Source organism: Haliotis cracherodii, unplaced genomic scaffold (genome assembly GCF_022045235.1).
Source record: "Haliotis cracherodii isolate W230 unplaced genomic scaffold, xgHalCrac1.p SCAF_5, whole genome shotgun sequence".
Classification (NCBI taxonomy): Eukaryota; Metazoa; Mollusca; class Gastropoda; order Lepetellida; family Haliotidae; genus Haliotis; species Haliotis cracherodii.
In genome coordinates, this window is record NW_027266308.1 from 56,555,959 (window position 1) to 56,577,736 (window position 21,778).

The 21,778-nt window shown below is 41.9% G+C and overlaps 1 protein-coding gene across 1 annotated transcript; it reads left to right on the forward strand.

Moving 5' to 3' along the window:
* Positions 1 to 289: 289 nt before the first annotated feature.
* LOC139442780 (N-acetylated-alpha-linked acidic dipeptidase 2-like) lies at positions 290 to 21,203 on the forward strand. Its single transcript, XM_071223672.1, has 18 exons — positions 290 to 579; positions 2,660 to 2,945; positions 3,201 to 3,326; positions 5,646 to 5,829; positions 6,128 to 6,224; positions 6,368 to 6,457; positions 8,835 to 8,920; positions 12,474 to 12,593; positions 13,057 to 13,142; positions 13,651 to 13,714; positions 13,856 to 13,923; positions 15,270 to 15,382; positions 16,243 to 16,333; positions 17,733 to 17,822; positions 18,662 to 18,827; positions 19,415 to 19,496; positions 20,324 to 20,416; positions 20,996 to 21,203. Exons 1-18 carry the CDS (start codon positions 290 to 292, stop codon positions 21,201 to 21,203), a joined length of 2,340 nt encoding a protein of 779 aa, XP_071079773.1.
* Positions 21,204 to 21,778: the final 575 nt, after the last annotated feature.

The following is a 21,778-nucleotide window of genomic DNA, read 5'->3' on the forward strand; positions in this document are numbered from 1 at the left end:
ATGTTTACAGTATTAGTGTTATGTAATATCACAACTGAGATATGTACAAAAGACTGAGTATTAATAATGACTTGAGTCTCAGGATAATTAATAGAAATAGTGAAGGTGATAAAATTAAATTTACAGAATGTGATTGTTTCGTTATATTTTGTGGCGGTTTTATTCAATTTCTAGTACAAGAATACCTTCTATGCCTACTCCTCCAAACACATGATCAACAAATTCCATTGGTCAGGCATTCTTCAAAGAAAGGAGTCCTTGCATCCATTGGTTCAGTAGACACACCAACATGCCCAAATTTTATATGGTGGACGATTCTGGTGCAGGCAAGTACCATTCTAACAGAAAACGCAACCTTATTCTCGGTGGAATATGTGCTGTTTTGGCCGGATTGTGTGTTGGTATTCTCATTGGTCGTTACGGAATATGTCCTGGCCAATCAGAACCCGAGTCTACACCTGAGAAAGATGGAGTCTTCCTGCCCGGTATCCCAGAGACAATCATCAAAGATGGCGACCCGGAAATTGGCAAACAACTTATAGATGCAGTGGATAATACGAAAATTGAGGAGTACCTCAGGTAAATGTCACAGAAAATATTTTGTAAATGTTGTTATTGCCTTGTGTATAGATTCTTGGGGGTCTCATTTTGCATGGTTAATGGCTGATTCACGGGACAATGTGTGTTTGTTTTGGCTGATGAATACGACAGCCGTTGGTCTAATTGGTTGCCGTTTATGGACGCAAACATACAGCATGCTTGTCATCAGATATATACGTCAACGTGGTGCTGGCAATCAACTCCATTGACATCTGCAGGGGGGTCGCCAAGGAGATGCATCAACTGATATTTTGTGTTTTGTTTGGTTGTTGTTCGTTTCACTCAACAATACTCCAGATATATTACGATATTTTATCACAATCAAATATATAACAAAACGAGTGAGACTGGAATTTAAAAAAAATAATAATAAGTTTGAGGTATGGGGGTATGTATGTGCGTGTGGGTAGGTCTATGTGTGTGCGAGAGTATATATATATATATATATATATATATATATATATATATGTGTGTGTGTGTGTGTGTGTGTGTGTGTGTGTGTGTGTGTGTGTGTGTGTGTGTGTGTGTGTGTGTGTGTGTATTTTCTCGTTACTGGTGCGCTCCTGTTTTCAAAACATATTTTTGTTGTGGTTTTTAGTGTGTATTGTTAAGTTGTTTTGGCAGTATTAACTGTCGGAAATGTATTTCTGTTTTCTGATATTCAATAAAAGCTGTCTCTTCTGATGTGGTTCGATTCGTGTAAACCAGGAACGACGCTGTGTCGTAAGTCAACATTTGAACATATAAAGAAATAAATATCTTAATAACAGATTGAGTGGTCTATTTCGATGCCCCAAGGTTGGTGATTTTATACAGTTAGTTGTCGAAACTGTTAAACGCTGTTTGAAATCCTTGAGTTTGTTTACATTTTGACCGTGTACAGGGCGTCGTGTGGGAGGGGATTTGTAATAAAAGTGTCAATTCTGTTAAAAAAAACCTGTTATGATTCTTGATGTTATTCCGATGGCTACAAGTAAAATAAAACCGACATTGGTCAACAATTTGAAACAAGGAGAATGGTTGGTGCACACAGTGTCATGTACGGTGATGTGTCGCTGTTCCCTGTCTGGCCTTCTATAAGAGCCGACTATGATGAAACCTAGAGCGTAAAACTACATTCATTCTGTCACATGTTTCAGTTTGTTTACATGTTTTTGTAACATCAAAATAGGGCGTGTTTTTTATTATTATTATACAATACTATAATTTAATACTGGAATCACATACAAATGATTGTTTTTCTAAGTTTTAACGTGCAAATGGAATTAGGCCTAGTTGCGACCAGGACAATGATTAGGGCTGTCAAGACGACAGTCGGTCATTCGTATCATTATAAACAATAGTGCACGTGATTGAGCGACTAATGAATAAAATATTGAGGTTGCAAAGAAGGTCATGTCATGATGACATCTTAGCAAGTCTGCGATAGGCTACTCGCCTTAGGAGCACATGGAGTAAAATTCTCACATACAGACATACATGTTCCTGACTTCTCACATACAGACATATTTCTTCCAGTCATCTTACATACAGGCATATATTTTCCTGACTTCTCACACACAGACATATATGTTCCAGACATCACACATACAGACATATATGTTCCAGGCATCTCACACACAGACATATATGTTCCAGACTTCTCACACACGGACATATATGTTCCAGACATCTCACATACAGACATATATGTTCCAGACTTCTCACATAAAGACATATATATTCCAGACTTCACACATACAGACATATACGATCCAGTCATCTCACATACAGGCATATATGTTCCAGACTTCTCACACACAGACATATATGTTCCAGACTTCTCACACACAGACATATATGTTCCGCACATCTCACACACAGACATATATGTTCAGGAACATCTCACACACAGACATATATGTTCCAGACATCTCACACACAGAGATATATGTTCCAGACTTCTCACACACAGACATATATGTTCCAGATATCTCACACACAGACATATATGTTCCAGACATCTCACACACAGACATATACGTTCCAGACTTCTCACACACAGACATATATGTTCCAGACTTCTCACTCTGAAGCCACACGTCGCGGGGTCTCAAAATAACCTTGACCTTGGTAACTGGATCAAGGATAAATGGATGGAATGGGGGTTTGATGACGTCAAGCTAACGCCGTATGACGTCCTTCTGTCCTTCCCCGACGCCAACAACCCCAACGTGGTGCGCGTCCTGAACGAAACCGGGGGGATTGTGTACGAGTCGCCTTTGAAGGAAGCTAACTTGACTGGCGAGGATGACCCTGATGCGCTGCCGCCGTACAACGCTTACTCCCCGGCAGGCTTAGTGGAGGTGAGGACATTTAGTCATCCTGACCACAAACATGGTCTGTTGTTTTGTATAATGTATAATCTCCTCTTCCTGTAGAAATCTCTTGCCCACCCGCAATGTAGAGTTCAACCCGTTAGACTCGCCAGAAACTGACAGTTTGTTCAAAGCTACAGTAAACCCACCTCAACACATACTGAAGAAATGTCCTTCACACTGACAATGAATAGTTTGGACGATGATAAGAACAATAGATCAGAACACGTGTTTTTGTGCCAGGGTGACATGGTGTATGTAAATTACGGGCGAGTGGAGGACTATGATTGGCTGGAGAAGAACGCCAGCATGAACGTCACGGGGAAGATAGTAATCGTCAGATACGGGAAGATCTTCAGGGGAAGTAAGGTCAGTATTGATCCAGTACTATACCCATCTTTTAACTTCACTCGCAAAATTTAGTAAGCATCGGAATTTGATCAATATTCTTTTGGGAAACGATTTTCTGAACGCATGGAACTTGTGTGGGTGAGTCAAAGTCCGTGAATTTCAGACATGTTTATTTTCTCACTTTTTTAAACAAGCACTGGCTTTGAAGAAGTGCAATAATCTTGACCGCGACGTTAAACCCCATTTCACCTCACCTGACCATAATGTCCAGCCTATTGATGGCAGGAGCACACAAATGGCAAGGTTTGGAATGTTTAGGGCGGAGATTTCACTCCGACAGTCTGTCAGTGTTTTAAACAAATATATATGTGTGATTTCAAGGCTACTGAATACCCATTGGTAAGCCGGTTAATTTAAAATGTACCATGATCGTTGTAGACATATAAAACGACAAGCAGCGAAGACAACCAGACAATGTCCACAGCCTAAAGAGGTCGATTCGGATCATTATATGACATAAACGCCTTATTGCAAAGCCATAAGCCACGGGAGATTAAGTCAATGAACTGTACGCAGTCGGTTCAAAGCTCCAGTGTTAAAATGTCGTCAACCAGTGATCTCATCAAGACTGACCCGGCTGCGTCAGACAGTTGAGTCCTTAGCGTCCCATAATGTGCAATGAAGAATCGAGGCTTAGAGGTGGCCGAGTCGTGTTTGGAGTCATGAGCGTTATACCAGCGGTGTGCCATGGAACAGCACAACTGGTATTGTGGTGGCTCGGTTATGGCGTGGGCTTGCATCGTCTCAGGTGTGCTGATGGTCGACTCACAGAGGTTTGACATGAGGTTTTGTAACCAGTCGCAGTACCCTTGCGCGTAGAATTGGTAGTCGGTTCGAATTCCAACAGGGGTTGCCGCCCGGCCCCACGCAGCTCGTTCCTCAGTGAATTTTAAAACAGTTATATCCGTGGGCTACCCTGGCCAGCTGAAGACCCTGATCTTACCCATTTGAAAATCTCTGTGTAGGTCGTGTGCGCCGCATTCTTACTAACGTTGAAGGGTTATCATGGGAACCCTCATCCAGAGGATGCCAAGACGATGTCAGGCATTTGTCCTGGTCCGCGAAGGAAGCAGTCACTCTTAACATTCACTCCTCGTATCACATCCTTGATGTGCCCTCAGCGACACGTTGTCACCATTGGATTTCCATTCAATACATGCGATCCCTTATTGTTTCAAATTGTATAAAATTGAACACAGGCAACAAACATGTATGGAGGACGTCAACAATTATAGAGTGTGAATTAATTACTATTGTGCTGCTGAGCACATAACATGTATTATGTCAACAATGGAGTCTGCATTCCTTGTCAATGATTTAGGCGCGTGAAATCGTGATTACGTGAGTGTTTCGTGTGGATTGTCACTTTTCTTGAATTATGTGTATATAATGCAGGGCACTCTCGCATATCTGTTCTACACATGGCTAACTTAACAGTGTTAACTTTTGTACTTAACACTTCAAAGAGTTTACATACATACGCCAGACATACCTGTCTTTTGTTCCCGGTAAACTATCCTGACTTCCTGATAAATAAGACCGCCTCCGTGGCCAGGAGAGCGGAAGGTCCGGGGTTCGATCCCCGGCCGCGTCATACCAAAAGACGTTAAAAGATGGTACTTGTTGTTACCCTGTCTAGCGCTCCGCATTAAGGGGCTAAAACAAGGACTGGTCGGCTCGGAGTCAGTATACTGTGTCGGAGTGGGTTATTCATGTTAAACTGCGGCATGGTATCTCAGTGGGCTAGCACTATAAATCGGCATTAGTCCGGACTAGTACAAGCAGCCACACACACACACACACACACACACACACACACACACTCACACTCACACACACACACACACACACACACACACACACACACACACACACACACACGTGCCAATTTCACCCAATTTCACCTCACCTCCTGATAAATAACTGTGTTCCCAGAAGGAGTGTTTTACAGTTGTAAGCTGTAGTTGTGCAGATCTAGTCAAAGTAAGGTAGGTTACATGTAGACATCATGACGTATGTTGGGAAGACTATTCCTGCCATAGCCAATACACTGTATGCTACCGTGTCTTTTCTGTTTGTTTGTCTGTTGTTTAACGTCGAACAATACTCCAGCTAAATGGTGTCTTTTCCAGCTTTTTCACACATGTGATGCTAGCACAGTTAAAACACAATACTTCAAAGTATATAAATTCAGCCTGTGTCGAGCTTCGTGTTTGACAGATATTGGATACGTCAGAGTGCCAAGATATTGATGCATCGCATCGTGTGGAACTGTAGGTTCAGATAGCTGCGGACCACGGCGCGACTGGTGTCATCATCTTCTCAGACCCAGCTGACTACACGTGGAATGGCGACCCACGTGTCTACCCGGAAACATGGTGGCTGCCAGGGTCAGGGTCACAAAGGGGGACAATCTACACTGGTGATGGCGACCCGCTAACACCAGGATATGCGGCAATCAGTAGGTTTGACACCAGACACTCACAATGAACTTCTTGAAATCTGTACGATTTACATTCCTACAATGTAATCATTTCTATTTTTTCAATGCTTAAGTATAACATTGAAAGGCGATATTCTATAATGGAATCAACGTCAACAATGTTAGGTTCTGACAGCTCTGACGTCATTACATTTGACGTTATAACTGGTTTCTGTAACACGTCATAACCGCGGAAGGGCACATGACATCATTAATACGTGTATGCTTTGTATTGGTTTGTATTCAGCTATTTATCGTAAACCTGTCATTATTTCAGAAACTGCATATCGGTATCCTGAGAATGCTTCTGAAGTTGGACTTCCTGAAATACCAGCCCACCCTATCGGATATGACATTGCCGAAAAAATACTCAGGTGAATTCTTGTTGCTTTTTAATCAGAAATCTTCTTTGTCATTTAGATATCTCGAAACATCAATTCTGAATATCGGAGGAAGCAAAATGAAGTTAGTTGAGGTGCATACATATTCATATGTTTTCAATTTGTTCGACCCACAGAGAGATGGGCGGAGAGGAGGCCCCGCTTGACTGGAGAGGGGGTCTGAACATCACCTACAGACTGGGGCCAGCTCTGGAGAAGACAGGGTGGTGGGTATGATTCTCCAATAACCGTCTCTACACCATGGATGTGTACCGAGAAGAGAGGGTTGTGGGTATGATTCTCCAATAATCGTCTCTACACCATGGATGTGTATACTCTTTCTTGGGAGTCACAGGTTAAAGACTCCAATAAAGACTGAATGTTTCAGCAGCCATATTGGCTATCGCTGGTGGATAGAAGATAATGACAATAGATTTAGTCACTTGACATACTGTTCACAATGCATGACAATATCATTTCCGTTTTGGCTGTTAAGCCCATAGTTAAAATTAATGCCATCCATGTTCCTACAAATGACAACATCTAAATTGTTGGGAGAAATAAAAACGCTCAACTTCCGTATATGTTTCAGGACACGGAATATTGTTTATATTCTTTTGTGGCATCTGTTAAGATATAGAAATGAAAAATTCCCCTAATAAGATACATGGAACAATGTCGATTGTTGACAACTAAACTGTCAGGCAAAAGAAAGTATACGCTTGAAAACTCAATTTGACGAAAAGATGACAAACCTAATCAAAACGTTACTAGGCTGAAAACAGTCGCTCTCAAATGCTACTTGTCGGTGATATACTTTGCTTGGCGCACAATCCGCAAATGGTCCACAATACTTCATGCATTTCATAACAGGCAGCTAATGAGCATCGGGTGTTTATGATATGTGTCATCGTTCTTGCATGGATTCTTGCTATCAACAACTGGTTTGATTGTTGCGATAATTTACTGGCGGAAATCATGTAGCCGTGTAACCACACTCACTCCGATCATCTGACACATGAGCGTCCATATTTTGTTTTCGGGGAGGATTCAAGGTCAATGCAATACAAAGTCAAGACAATGCATAAATGTCATATCGAGTTACACGTAGTTCGAGGCCGGCAGAGTGTCTATATTAGACCAGAACGTTGATATCAGGCCAGAGGGATCGCTATAAGACCGGGTCATCAAGTTGCATCGTGTTAAAATGATATATCGAGATAAGTGAGTTCGAGTTAACGGGTTTCGCTACAGTAATGCGGGACGTTTGAGATGTCGGTCTGAACGAAGCTAATTTCTATGAAGGCGTACTACTGCACCACAAAATCGTGTTTCCTTTTGCAAATACTCGCTAGCAAAGTCCAAAATGTGCAGATCAGACACGTTGTTGCGTAATAAATCGGAATTGAACAGCTTCGTGTTTGTGTGTTTAAAGAAGTCGGGTGGATGCCGAACGTCAACACGCGGCCTGACCTTACAGCCTGGCGTATGTACACAGCCAAGATGAGTCGGTGCCTAGCAAATATCTGTGTCATAAACAGGAATAGAGGAGAAATTAACTGGTCGTTGTATAAAAGTAAACCTACATTCTCCTTGGTTTCATATCAGTAGAAGTGTTATTGTTCTTTGTCATTGGTTCAACCCCCCAGCATGTACACGTGGGTTTGGTATTGTTTTGGAAGCAACTGGTCAAGGTTTATGCCAACTGGGTTCCACATGGGTCCCAACACCCAAAATGTATATAGGTTATCACGTGAGTGTTTTTTCGGATATCAAGCATCAAGTATTATCAATAATGTTTTATCTTGTTTGACCTTAGTCACGCGGACAGTGACAGTCAATATCATCTTGGAAAAACTATCATATACTCAGAAAAGACAATTGCCTCAAATGATCACCATGTCCGTGGTCACCTTTCGCGGCAACCAATCGGATTGCCGGCTGGAGTTATTGCCCTTTATCGAAGGGAAGCTACTCCAGTCTTTGAGGGATCATCGCTGCTTCTCTAGATCTCTAGTCCTGGTGTCTAATAGGGCTCGCGGCGGAACCCAGTGAATTATGCAACACGTCAGTTTAGAGTCAGGTCATTCGACTAGGTCGACTAAGGCGCCGCGATTCGCTGTGCAGAGCTGCGTCCCTTGGGCACGCCAGGAACCTATGATTGTGGGTTCGAATCCCGGTTCGCCCCGATTATGTTTCCTGGTTTGTCAGCACCAAACCCGTGCTCGTGGGTTTCACCGAAGTGGTAAACGTCTGAGACCTGCATCACTTCGGGCTTTCCCACATTAAGCTGACACGCCGTGATATAACTGTAATACTGTTAAAAGCGGCGTTAAACCCAACTTACTCACTCACTATAGTACTATGGTCACCAGGCCTTCGTGCTGCAACTATGTGGAACTGTGATCTATGTTGTGCCCTGCGACCACCACGTGGCGAACTGGGAATATAAGAACACTAAACGGACATGGCATGACATAGCCCGCGTATTATCATGGTCTTTATATATTAGATATTATATTCTTCTAAACTATTACATGTATGGCATATAGTATTTGTGTTTCAATAATTTTAGGGAAAATCATGAATATGGTATGTTTACAGGAAAATCCAAATGAACATTTCAACAAGAAATCAAATAAAGACTGCATACAACGTGATCGGCGTTATACGAGGGCAAATCGAACCCGGTAAGACAACATGTCTAAACATAACCTTCACAATGAGGTCGTTATAGTCCGCCTAGTGGTCTAGTGGATAGAGCGTCTGCCTGGTGAGTGGAAATTCGTTTAAAGATGGTACTTGTTGCTGCCTTGCCCGACGCTCGGCATTAAGGGGATAAAACAAATACTGGCCGGTTTTGAGTCAGTATACTGTGCCTGACTCGGGCATACATGCTAAACTGCAACATTATATCTCGTTGGGCTAGCACTGTGAAACCGGCATTAGTGCATGCACGTGGCTATACAAGTGCAATAAACTTGAATGCGCCGTTAAACCCCATTCACCTCACCAGATTGTACTAGCATTGTATGGCTAGCAGATGCGCGTCCAGTGAAGTAGTACACGATTGTGCATGTGCATAAGGATTTGAACTTGCCAACCATTAATGAAGAGTAAGATAACTTCTTACAGATCATTTCCTGAATTGAAATTCGGGACACTATAATGCATACATGAAAATGAATAAATACATATCTCCGATAGTTATCTTTCATCGTCAATACTTCACGGATACGTACGATTGCTGTGCGTAAAACGAGCCCTACCCCGTCATGAACTTGTGCTAACCTTACCGCTGCCTGCCACGATTAAGCGAATGCGCAGGACAGACGGTCGCAAGGTTACACAAAAATATTTTCCCATTCACATTATACGTTATATACATGTTTTAAGTACTAGGTAACTAGGTATTCAACTGCCAGCACATGTACATGTATGCACAATCACACTTTGGGCTAGCTCAGCCAGTTCCTTTTCAGAGTAAAGAAAGCTGTGCACAGCTACCCAGTTCCGCACCAAATGTCACCTACTTGAAAAAAAAGAGTTATAAAAGACAGCACTAAATAATGAAAAAAACGTCAGTTTTAATTACTGGATGGATGTACATTAAAAAACTATAAAGATCTTGTACAGTATCGTAAACTGTTTACATATAAAGAAAGACCCCAGCCATTCACAGACACCAATACCAACTTAAAATTAAAATTTATGTCATTTCAAATGTGATATTAAGAAAATCCTTCTTATCATCGTAATCATGAGAGGTACACAGTCATAAACCATTGAACTTCAGTGCAACCTTTAGTATACTTAAGTTTTCAAATTAATTGTAAATTGAAAATAATTTCCACATCATAAAGGTGAAATTTACGCCGTTTCTTTTAAATATTGTGGTAAGAATGTTGTCAAGAATTATATGAGATACACTATCACAAACAGGGAAATGCATTTGTATGTTTGGCTACCCACCATGGCTAATGGTAATAAACGATTCTTGGCATGGCCTGTTAACATGACATATTCTTTTGGAGCTTGGAGCATAAATATTTTTTTCAAGACTTTTCTTGGACAGTATATTCTTATCTATAAAATAATAGAAATTCCAAATAAATGTGTGGAAATGTTTTAGGAAGAATGTTCATTGTAGTATGTTTTTACGTCAACGTGGTTGTTAAAACCTTAACTTTTATAAAACTTTCATTCATTTGTCATGGTTGTCCACAGTGATAATTTTTTTATATCTAAACTGACGTCCAAAAGAAACTTTACCAACTGAACATATAAATTTCAGACAAAATATAACATTTTTTTCGATGAAGTCTGTCTAAAGCACATAACCTAAATACAACAATAGTGTATGCAGAAAATGTTAATCGTCTGTTACATGTTTGCCCAATTTGCGTGAAAAACACGTGCACCACGGACAACTGCAAATGCACGTGCGGGTAAGGGTATAAAACGATTGCAACAGCAAGTCAGACATCCACAGAAGGATGCCACGACTCACAGTCGAACAACGTGAACGAGCCTTGGGTTAGTCGACGAGGTCACAGGGTTAGTCGACAGACAGTGGCCAGGAGACTCAGGGCCCATGGAATCAGAGCTTTTAGACCATACAGAGGACAGCTATTGACAGCGCAACATCGTCGTCTGCGATTGAGATGGGCCCGGACTGTACGACGTTGGCAACGACGTGACCGGCAGAGGGTTGTCTTCGCTGACGAAAGTCGATTCTGTATGTTTAGGGCTGATGGAAGACACCGTGTTTACCGCCGAAGGGGTAAACGAACGGCGGCGTGTTGCGTGCAGGGAGTGTGATGATGTGGGGAGGGATCTGTGGGCAGGGGAGGACACCGCTTGTCATCGTTGACGGAAACTTGACAGCTCAGCGTTACATGGATAACATTCTTCGTCCAGTTGTCCTACCATTTCTTCAACAGCACCCACGTGGTGTCATTTATCAGCATGACAACGCCAGAGCCCATACAGCCAGAATTGTCACTAACTTCCTCGCAGCCAACAACGTCAACGTCCTGCCGTGGCCTGCACGCTCACCCGACATGTCCCCTATAGAACACCTCTGGGACTTGATGGATCGCCGTGTTCGACAACGACCACACTCTTCAGCCAACCGGCAAGAACTGATCTTGGCCCTCCAAGAAGAATGGCGTCAAATCCCACGTGACCTCATCAGACGACTGACTTTTTCTGTGCGTCGAAGAGTTTTTGCGTGTATTGAGGCATTTGGTGGTCACACGCGTTACTAATGACTTGTTATTGAACGTGAGCGATTGTTTATGTACTCTGCCTATTGTCCATGATTCTGAAAGCTCGAGTTTTGTACCACACCCAACTTTGGGGGGCTCTGACGTCATTCTCGGGCGCGGTATGATTGTCATTTTCAGTGTTGATTATGTGGATGTATTGATCTTCTCAATACACTTTACTTCATGCATGTATGTTTTGTTGTTTTTGAGCAAGAGTGATTTCAAACTCTGGTAAAGTTTCTTTTGGACGTCAGTTTATATTTTCTGTTTCCTTTTTTATGAGAGGTGCTTGCAAACCGCACAAATAAATAAATAAATATATATATAAACCACCAAATCTTTATTGCACTAGATATAGCATATAGGTTTTGGCATCTTTGAAACATGTTTCATTTGACATCATAAATCCGTGTTTCTGGACATATTCTAAATATTCAATATTAAATGATGGCATGTAGAAAGTTTGGTGAACGATAACAATTCCTCAATGAACCCAATTTCTGCGCTATTTAAACAGTGATTTTCAAATAAGCGACATTTTACACACGCCGGAAGTTATATTCGCTTCAAAATCTGCCGTTTAGCAAATCACGGGCAGAAAAGAGTGTTTCTAGCAAGTATTGATGGAGGAACACACTGTATACAACCCCATGAAGTAATGACGATGGCTATATTTCTACATACACTATTATGTCCACAGATCGTTATGTATTGATGGAGGAACACACTGTATACAACCCCATGAAGTAGTGACGATTGCTATCTTTCTACATACACTATTATGTCAAGAGATCGTTATGTATTGATGGAGGAACACACTGTATACAACCCCATGAAGCAATGACGATGGTTATCTTTCTACATACACTATTATGTCCACAGATCGTTATGTATTGATGGAGGAACACACTGTATACAACCCCATGAAGCAATGACGATGGCTATCTTTCTACATGCACTATTATGTCCACAGATCGTTATGTAATGATGGGGAACCACAGAGACGCCTGGGTGTACGGGGCTATTGACCCGTCCAGTGGAACAGCCGTCATGATGGAGACAGCCAGGGTCACCGGGCAGTTGGTCAAGAGTGGTCAGTTAGCTGAAGGATAAACACACTATAACTGTCAAACTGTTTGAATCTAAGAAGACACATTGAAACAAACTCATATATTGCAAGCTGTGATTGACTTGTTGGTATTGTAATATACTCATGGCTTCTATGGGATTGGTTTTTCTTGGCCACTGATCGAGTTTTAGAAACCGTAAACGATTTCTCATTTGCTTGAGAGTTATCAAAGATACTGTGATATAATTATTCCATTTTGTATTCCTTGAAACCGCTTCAAAGGTAGCGTAAAACAACACTCACTCCACTCCAACAAAGCACACGTTTGTAAATGATAACAATCTTATAGGAATTGTGAACGAACTTGTGAACGACCTCTACGATCGTATTATAACATGTCCCACTATCGCAGGACGCAAACAGACAATCCATATGCATGTTGTGGACACTAAATGTTTGTCAGCCTATCATCATGACTGTCTTCCAGGCAAGTGGCGCCCCCGTCGGTCCATTATGTTCTGCAGCTGGGGCGCAGAGGAATACGGACTTCTGGGGTCCACTGAGTGGGTGGAGGTGAGTAACACGTGGGTAGAGGAGTACACTCTGCGGGGGTCCAGTTAGAGTAGGAGGGGGTGAGTGACACAGGAAGTGTGTGTGTGTGTGGGGGGGGGGGGGGGGGGGGTATGGTTTGCTGGGGTCCACTGAGTGGGTGGAGGTGAGTAACACGTGGGTAGAGGAGTACAGTACCCTGGGGTCCAGTTAGAGTAGGAGGGGGTGAGTGACACAGGAAGTAGGGGGGTACGGTTTGCTGGGGTCAAATGAGTGGGTGGAGGTGAGTGACACAGGGGTAGAGGAGTACAGTCCGCTGAGGTCCAGTTAGAGTGGGAGGGGGTGAGTGACATAGGAAGTAGGGGGGTACGGTTCGCTGGGGCCCAATGACTGGGTGGAGGTGAGTAACACCCGGGTAGGGGAGTACAGACTTCAGGGAGCCACTGAGAGCACATGTTACAAGCACTAGCGTACGTAGCGTAAGTTATGGTTCTTCCATTGACATTGTAACATAAGAATATTTCGTCTTCAGCAATACCAGAAAAACCTAAGGGAAAGAGCGGTCGCCTATGTCAACGTAGACATTTCAATGCAAGGTAAAAACTGAATACATTTATATTTCACAAATATCACTTTGTTCATAATTATTAAAAACAAAAATATCTTATGACATACCTATGATGTATGATGCATATTTGTGAATATATAATCGTCTCTTCACTTCATGTTCCGGCTAGGGAACGACACGATTCGTGCCCTGGGAACGCCGCTCCTGTATCGTGCTACGTATGAGGCGGCAAAAAAGGTGAATACAGAAATAGTGTGGTTGGCAGTATGAGCATCAGATGACCTTGACACGTGCCGTCATCCAGGTTGCCAGGTGCTCGCCTAATGACGTTCACTGCTCTTCTTTACTGATGGGGACAAGTGTGATACTGTCGTCTAAGGCGTCCCAATGCGATTATTTTCCTGAGGCAAGCGTGTCCACTCGCCTATATCAAAGTCTAGTTTCTACCCTTGCCACACCAAGGCCACTTTTCTTGGCTCGACCCTGGCGCCTCCTCGTGTAAATCACGAGTTGTGCCCCTTGTAATGAAAACGCGATAACCAATCAGATCACTGTTCTTATCTCGTATAGCTTCACAAAGATGGCGTCTACCATAGGCGAGGACCAAGTCGATCAGACAACGAAAACGCGATGTCATCCCTGACACAAAAATATAGGCAATCGGTGGGGGGGTTTAAAAGACGAAAGAGACATATTCCAGCGGTAATCACTTTCGTACGAAGGTGTACCAGTCGTGGATGTTGATTTTGTGAAACGTTCAATGATTTGACTATCGATATGTGCGATAGTCCAATCATATTTAGCACAGGAAAGTGGGCTTGATATAGCAAGGTTTGAAACAAGATTTTGATAAAAAGGCCAGTGGACGTTCTTGTCAAGGGAAGATGCTATGCGCTGTTCGGAGTTGCGTCTCTTAAGGGTCTCGGAACCTATGGTCATGGGTTCGAATCCCAGATCCTACTGATTAAATTTCTAGGTTTGTCAGTACCAAACACGTGGGTTTCACCAATGTGGTAAATGTCTATGAACAGCATCACTTTGGGATTCTCCTCCCTCATCAAGCTGACACGTTGTGGTATATATGAAATATTTTTCCAAGCGGCGTTAAGTCCAACTCATTCACTCAGTAACTCTGAGACTGGTGAAGAAAAATGGCCAGTATTACCATTACCAAGGAACTCTTGATTGACTGAGATTGGTGCAACGCCAAAAGTATTTTAGCTCTATGGCGAGAGGTGAAAGGAAAGCGAGTCTGTTCGCCAAAGTAAACCATTTTTATGAAACCTGTCTGCACAATGGTTTCTGCCGGGCAGCTGTCAGTCAAATTTAAGCGGTTTAGGCCAAAGTCGCAACTGCAACGGGTGTGGGTCAAAGGGCCATTTCTACCAAAGTCCGAAGGGGCTTATCACTTGTTATATATCAGGATCCGCTAATTACGTGTACGAATTCCAGTGTCTTTGTCAGAACCGTAGACATTTTCACCAATGTCATTACGCTGTCGACAAAATACAAACATACTGTCCAAAGAGGCTTTAAAGTCACCTCACTCACAGTATTGAGTTTAATTCAGACTGTACATACAGGTCCCAAACCCAAACCCTGCCGAGAGGGCAGCTGGGAGGACGACGGCCTACGACACCTGGCTGCACAATTACCCCTGGAAGGATGAAGACGGCAACTCCAGGAACGTACCTGTGTAAGATGTACCATATTTAGCTCTGTTTTTCACATACAATGGTCATCAAAACTTACCCTGACAAGGTCCTTGACAGGTATGGTATAATATGTAGGTCAACTGAAATTGCTGAATGGAAGATGGAATTGTAGTACACGATCGGTTGTGTATAACGGCGCATAGTCGATCCACAGCGTGTTCGTAACGTTGGGATGATCTTGAGACAGTTAAGATTGTTTTGCAAGGTTTCTGTGTTATGTTGTCCACTTTTCCGACAACTGAAGCGATGAGAATTCAGAAAGGTTCGCTATCTGTCGTTCTGAGCTTAATCTTGTTCGGGGTAACCAAAATGTTACCATTCTTTTCAAGAATAAAATCGAAACATACATACATGTATGATGTTTCTTGGCTTTTATATAAAAAATAATGTATATAAGAAAGGTTCAGGATCGCCTGTCCTTTCATTTGTCTTTTCTCGTTACACATAATGTGCCTTGAGTGCACAAAGAATACATTAAATATATATCTGTTATGATAGAGGGTTTACATGTATATGTCATCAAGTGTCCCAGCATCTCCGTCCTCAATGTAAACACTGCCTGCAGTTCATGCATAAGACCCGTAAAGATCCTGGCCAGAATAGATGTTCAGCTTGACGTAACAGGCGACTAACGGGATCGGGTAGTCAGGCTCGCTGACTTGGTTGGTGCATATCATCGTATCCCAATTGCATAGATCGATGCGTATGATTTCAATTGTCTGGTCCAGTCTCGATAATTAACGGACCGCCGTCATATAGCTGAAGTATTCCTGAGTGCGGCGTTAAAAAACAAACAAACATTCATGCGCAAGGTTAACTGTTGTTCTGATCACATCTACAGGATAGCCTCCCCGGGCTCCGGCAGCGACTACGCCCAACTGCTTCACAAGGCGGGTGTAACAGCTGTAGACTTCAGATACACCTACAACGCTGTATGTAAAATATTCTTTGTTAAATCAAGAAACAGCAGTAATATTTTATGAAGACAAGACAAGATATTTTATGAATGACAACTTCTTTATTTTATTATGATTCGACGTTTCGGTATGGATCCTTTTACTGTTTTAAAGCAAGAGAGTCAGTAAGACGTATGTATATCTAATAAGGATGAACAAAAACAACAAGGGTATGCATGAAAGGGTGAGTGAGTGAGTTGGGTTTAACGCCGCTTTTAACAGTGTTCCAGTTACATCACGGCGTGTCAGCTTCATGTGGGAGGAAAGTCCGAAGTACGGGTATGGTGCTGACAAACCTAGAAACATAATCGGGGTGAACCGGGATTCGAACCCACAATCATAGGTTTCTGGCGTGCCCAAGGGACGCAACTCTGCACAGCGAATCGCGGCGCCTTAGATGACTGGGCCACCCGTGCCCCCGTATGCATGAAAGGGATAATGGTTGTTTGATATAGTAAAAACAGAAAGAAGCCAACCGTGCATGACGGGTTACAATTATACAGTGATGACAGGATTAATTAGAGCTGATAGCTGGGCTGTTCTATTATTTTATCAATTCATTGTAGGCTTGGTTGGTTGGTTTGTTTGTTGTTTTACGCCGCACTCAGCAATATTCCAGCTATATGACGGCGGTCTGTAAATAATCGAGTCTGGACCAGAAAATTCAGTGATTAATATCATGAGCATTGATCCACGCAATTGGGATCGATGACATGCATCAACCAAGTGAGCGAGCCTGACCACCCGATCCCGTTAGTCGCCTCTTACGACAAGCATAGTCACTTTTTAAGGCAAGCAAGGGTTGCTGAAGACCTAATCTACCCCGGAATCTCCGTGGGTCTATTAAAGGCAAGATGGGATGAAATATCCTTGAGGTGTCCTTGATTGAGGGCTCGTATCGGCGGATTTGAACTGCTGAAGTCATAGATGTTGTTTGATTGCATTTGTACATTGCTCACATGATACTGTGATTAGGGCAGTTGATGATGTGGTCTTAGATGGCTGGTTTTCGGCCTGACTGTCATAGATGTTGTTTGATTGCATTTGTACATTGCTCACATGATACTGTGATTAGGGCAGTTGATGATGTGGTCTTAGATGGCTGGTTTTCGGCCTGACTTGGAGGTAGATATTAATGTTCTTTTATTCTCACATTCCGAGCCTGACATCTTTTTATAATACTTTCTCAAAATACATACATTTAGTTATGGTGATTTATTGTACTACCTGGTCACTCTCTTGAAACAATTTATTCGAAACGTTGAACTGTAGCATCTTATATATATGCTAATTAACGTGAAAACATATACTAACTACATGTAATTTACCTTATGTCTATAACATGCAAATTAATCGTTTTAATTCCTTCTGCCAGAACAAATACAAGGTGGCGTCCTACCCGCTCTACCATTCTGTGTACGAGACGTTCTATGCAGTCAAAAACATTATTGACAAGGAATTTGAAGTAAGCGATTTGAAACGACAATATCCTTATGCCCTGCCAACATTTACCTGACGAAATCTTCATATTATTAATGATAAATTTATCACTTTATGGAATTGAATTTTCGCTGATGGAAATGACATTTTTCAACAAACCACTGGCAGAATCCTAGCAATATCACTTAATCGATCCCTACTCTCCCTACTAGTATTGTCTGGCTACGAGATGAGACAGGTTTAATTGATTCCGCTGTACTTGCTTGAAATAAACGCGACAAATTCCATAATCATAAGAAATATCCACTAAAAGCGGTCCACTGAACGTGTGAACTATACCGTAACCATGTGCTTTGAACAATATATATTTTCAAAAAGGAATGGGATTTGTGAACACACAAAGCCTATTTGAACACGTCTCCCCACAAGGACATTTTACAATTAATAAGAGTAAACTTACATAAAGGTAGAGGTTTCAACTAGCATGTGTTTATGAATTACTATCAAATAGTGATGATACCAGGTGTTCCCAAACAGTTAAGCGTATCCTTCCACGCGAATAACACCCGTCACAAACACTTGCAAAGGCAGGGCAAGTGGACAGTGTCACGAAATATTTCAGTGAGAAAGATGCTTAACAGAGTTGTACTATTTCTCTTCCCCGATCTGCTGGTTACGGGGTCAAATCCAAGATTCATCCTGATTATCATCCATTGTTTGTCAACAAAGCAACCATGCACGTGGTATTAACCAAGCATCTGTAACCGACGTTGCATTCCACATAAAACTTAAACGTCGTATTATAGCAAAAAACTAATAAATGCTGCGTTCAAACTCATGTCAGCCCTCATCCACTTCCCTCAGTATCATCGCGCTATCTCTCGGATGGCTGCGGAGCTTGTACGTTCTCTTGCCGACTCCCTCATCATCCCCTTCAACGTCAGCGACTACAGCTGGGCCCTCGACAGGTACAGGAAAGCCCTCGATAGGAACTACGGCGACACGCTGAAAACGAAACTTCCTAATTATGGTAGGTAGCATGAAACTGTACTATTGTACACGTGTGTTCTCGTACTGAATCAAGTTAATTCCATCAAAATACAGCGTCGATGATAAATTCATCATCATTCAGTAACACAGTGTACTTAAAATGTTGATGTACGATGAAGCTCTAAGGGAACTTTTTCCATTTTAAAATTATTTATTAATTTAAAAACTTGAAAATCAAATAAGCAACAGTTCTTTTTACACAACTTGTACATCAAGGTAAATTTTGTAACATCAAACTACAGGCCTTATATAAGGGTATTTGCTGTGCGAAGTTGTGTTTTTTGTGTATATCATTTTTGCAAGTGATCTATGAAATCCCTTGTTTTGTCTTGCCTTATATAATTAATTAATGTGTGTGTGTGTGTGTGTGTGTGTGTGTGTGTGTGTGTGTGTGTGTGTGTGTGTGTGTGAGCATGCAGGAACAAACACCATCAAGTTGAATCTAGATCAAGTGTTGTGAGTTGGAATGTACTGTCATCATAGTACCTTGGGTAAAGTGCATACAACGTGCTTCATTGATTGACCTTAACGCAAGGCATCACACTCACTCCTGTGTTATATCTCCAGATGACCTTCGGGAGGTCATCGCGAACTTCAGTACGGAGGTGGAGGCCTTCAACGACAGAGTGGCCAATATGAACAGGAATGAGTGAGTAAACATGACGTATGACGAATTTGAGCAAACATTCAAATTATACGTTTGACAAACCTAGAATCCTAGAACATCCATTGTCAGAATGAGCGAGAAACGTTGAAGGATATATGCATGAATATAAACCTCTACAATGGACACACACGCCTTTGTAGTTTTGGTGACTTATACCTGTTCTTGGAATAAGAGGGTGAATATTATTTCACCCAACAGTCATAATCAGGCGCTCCGTTATAATCGAGCTGGAGCATCCATGGTTGGTACTGTGCGACCCTCTCCGTCAGGTTACATTGAAACACAATCAGCCAAGCACATTACTCACTGAAGGTACATTTGGACCTGTGCATAATTTACATTTTACATACAAAACTGATTTCGTCAAAATCGTAAAAGCCTTAGGAGTATTCAAAGTCGCATCTCGGTCAATTTTAACCAAGAACTTGTTATTTGTTGGTATTTTTAAACTCCAATGTTCATACGGGGCTATAAAAGGATTCCAAATAAAGTTAAATTTCATGCATACAGACACATGTACGTCCACTGCTGAACAACAGGCAAACTTCGTTGCTGAATACTGTACTCTTATGGCTGCCACACACAGTGCATGTATGCAGACAACCCAAGTTATCTTAAAGTACGTTTGTTTCACGAAAAGTTGAAATTGTTCTAAAGGTCACATTGCAATTGCTAATTTGAAATATTCTCAGCATAACTGGTTGTCCACCATGACTTGCGGATGTCTGCACTGACACTGTGCAAAGAAGCTACTTGTATTCGGGTCGCCCAAATGAGGTCAGTGTAAAATGAAACTACTTGTGTTTCAGTCCTATGGCCATCCGGGCTGTGAATGACCAACTGACGCTACTCGAGAAGGCGTTCCTGGACAATGAGGGTCTCCCAGATAGATCACAGAAAAAGTAAGAAAATACCACACTCCACAGATACATATGGCCCTGTTAGTGAGTTAGTGGGTGATTAAGTGAATGGATTTGGCCCAACGCCCCTTTGAACAGTATTTCAGTCACATCACGGCGTTTCAGTTTGATGTGGGAGGAAAGCCCGAAGTAATGCAGGTCTTATACCTTTACCACTTTGGGGAAACCCACGGGCACGAGCACCGACACACCCGGAAACAAATCAGGGCGAATCTGGGATTCGACACGTTTCCGTCACATCTAAGGGACGCAACTCTGCACAGCGAATACCGGCGCCTTCGACAACCTGGGCACTCTTGTCCCTCATGCCGATGCCCGCCATAATTTTCAGTATAAGCAAGGATTCCTGTGTTAAAATATTTGTGAATGAGTCTTGTTTTACACCGCACTCATTATTATTTCACCTGACCCAACCAAACGTAATAATACTTTAAAATACAACAACAAAAACAACAGTTAATTGTACAATATCCACTCGTCTACTTACCGTCATGTATTAATATCCCTATCCCTAAGTGTTCAGTATTGAAGCTATTAACCTGTACATTGCATGTGTTTCAGGCACCTCCTTCTGGCTGAGAGCAGCACAGATTCCTACGCCGGAAGTAGTTTCCCTGGCCTGGTTGACCTGCTGTTTGAGATAGAGAAGGCCCCGGATGTGGATGCACGCTGGGAACGTGTCAAGAGACATTTCTCCGTCATTCTGTTCACCATCGACTCGGCGGCGTCAACACTACGGGATGTCATAAAATTCATTCCAGAAAATTGATAATTATCTTCATATTATGATATTATTAATGAATTGCAAGCGATTCCGTGGTATTTGTTTGGCTTTGATTGGGCGTGGCCTATTGTTTTCGGTTCATGGAAACATAAACGCAAGAAAATATTACTTGGTTAGCCAATCAAATGCCACGGAATCGGTTGCAATTCATTCATCAGAATTTAAACACAGTCTATCAAAACGAACTATTACGTTCCACGAATGGACATTCGGTTGTCTATTACTCATGCCTACGTTATGTTGAACATAGATCTAATTAATGTGCACTTAGAATTGAAGGAAATATTTTGTCTTTGAAACTCACGTGAATTATTTCAATTATTGTCCGAAAACATGTATCTCACATCTTAGTACAATTTGAGGACGTGTAATAATCAATCTCGGCTACGGCGACATTAGAGAACTGTGTGAAATTAACTATTTAATATTATTTTACAAATTGTGTATAATCCTTAAAATCTTAGAAAGAATATGCATAATGTTGTGGTATATTATGTTACATGTAACGATGCTCTGGTTAAAGTAATTAGATCAGACCTTTGATGAGAAAAACTAAAAGA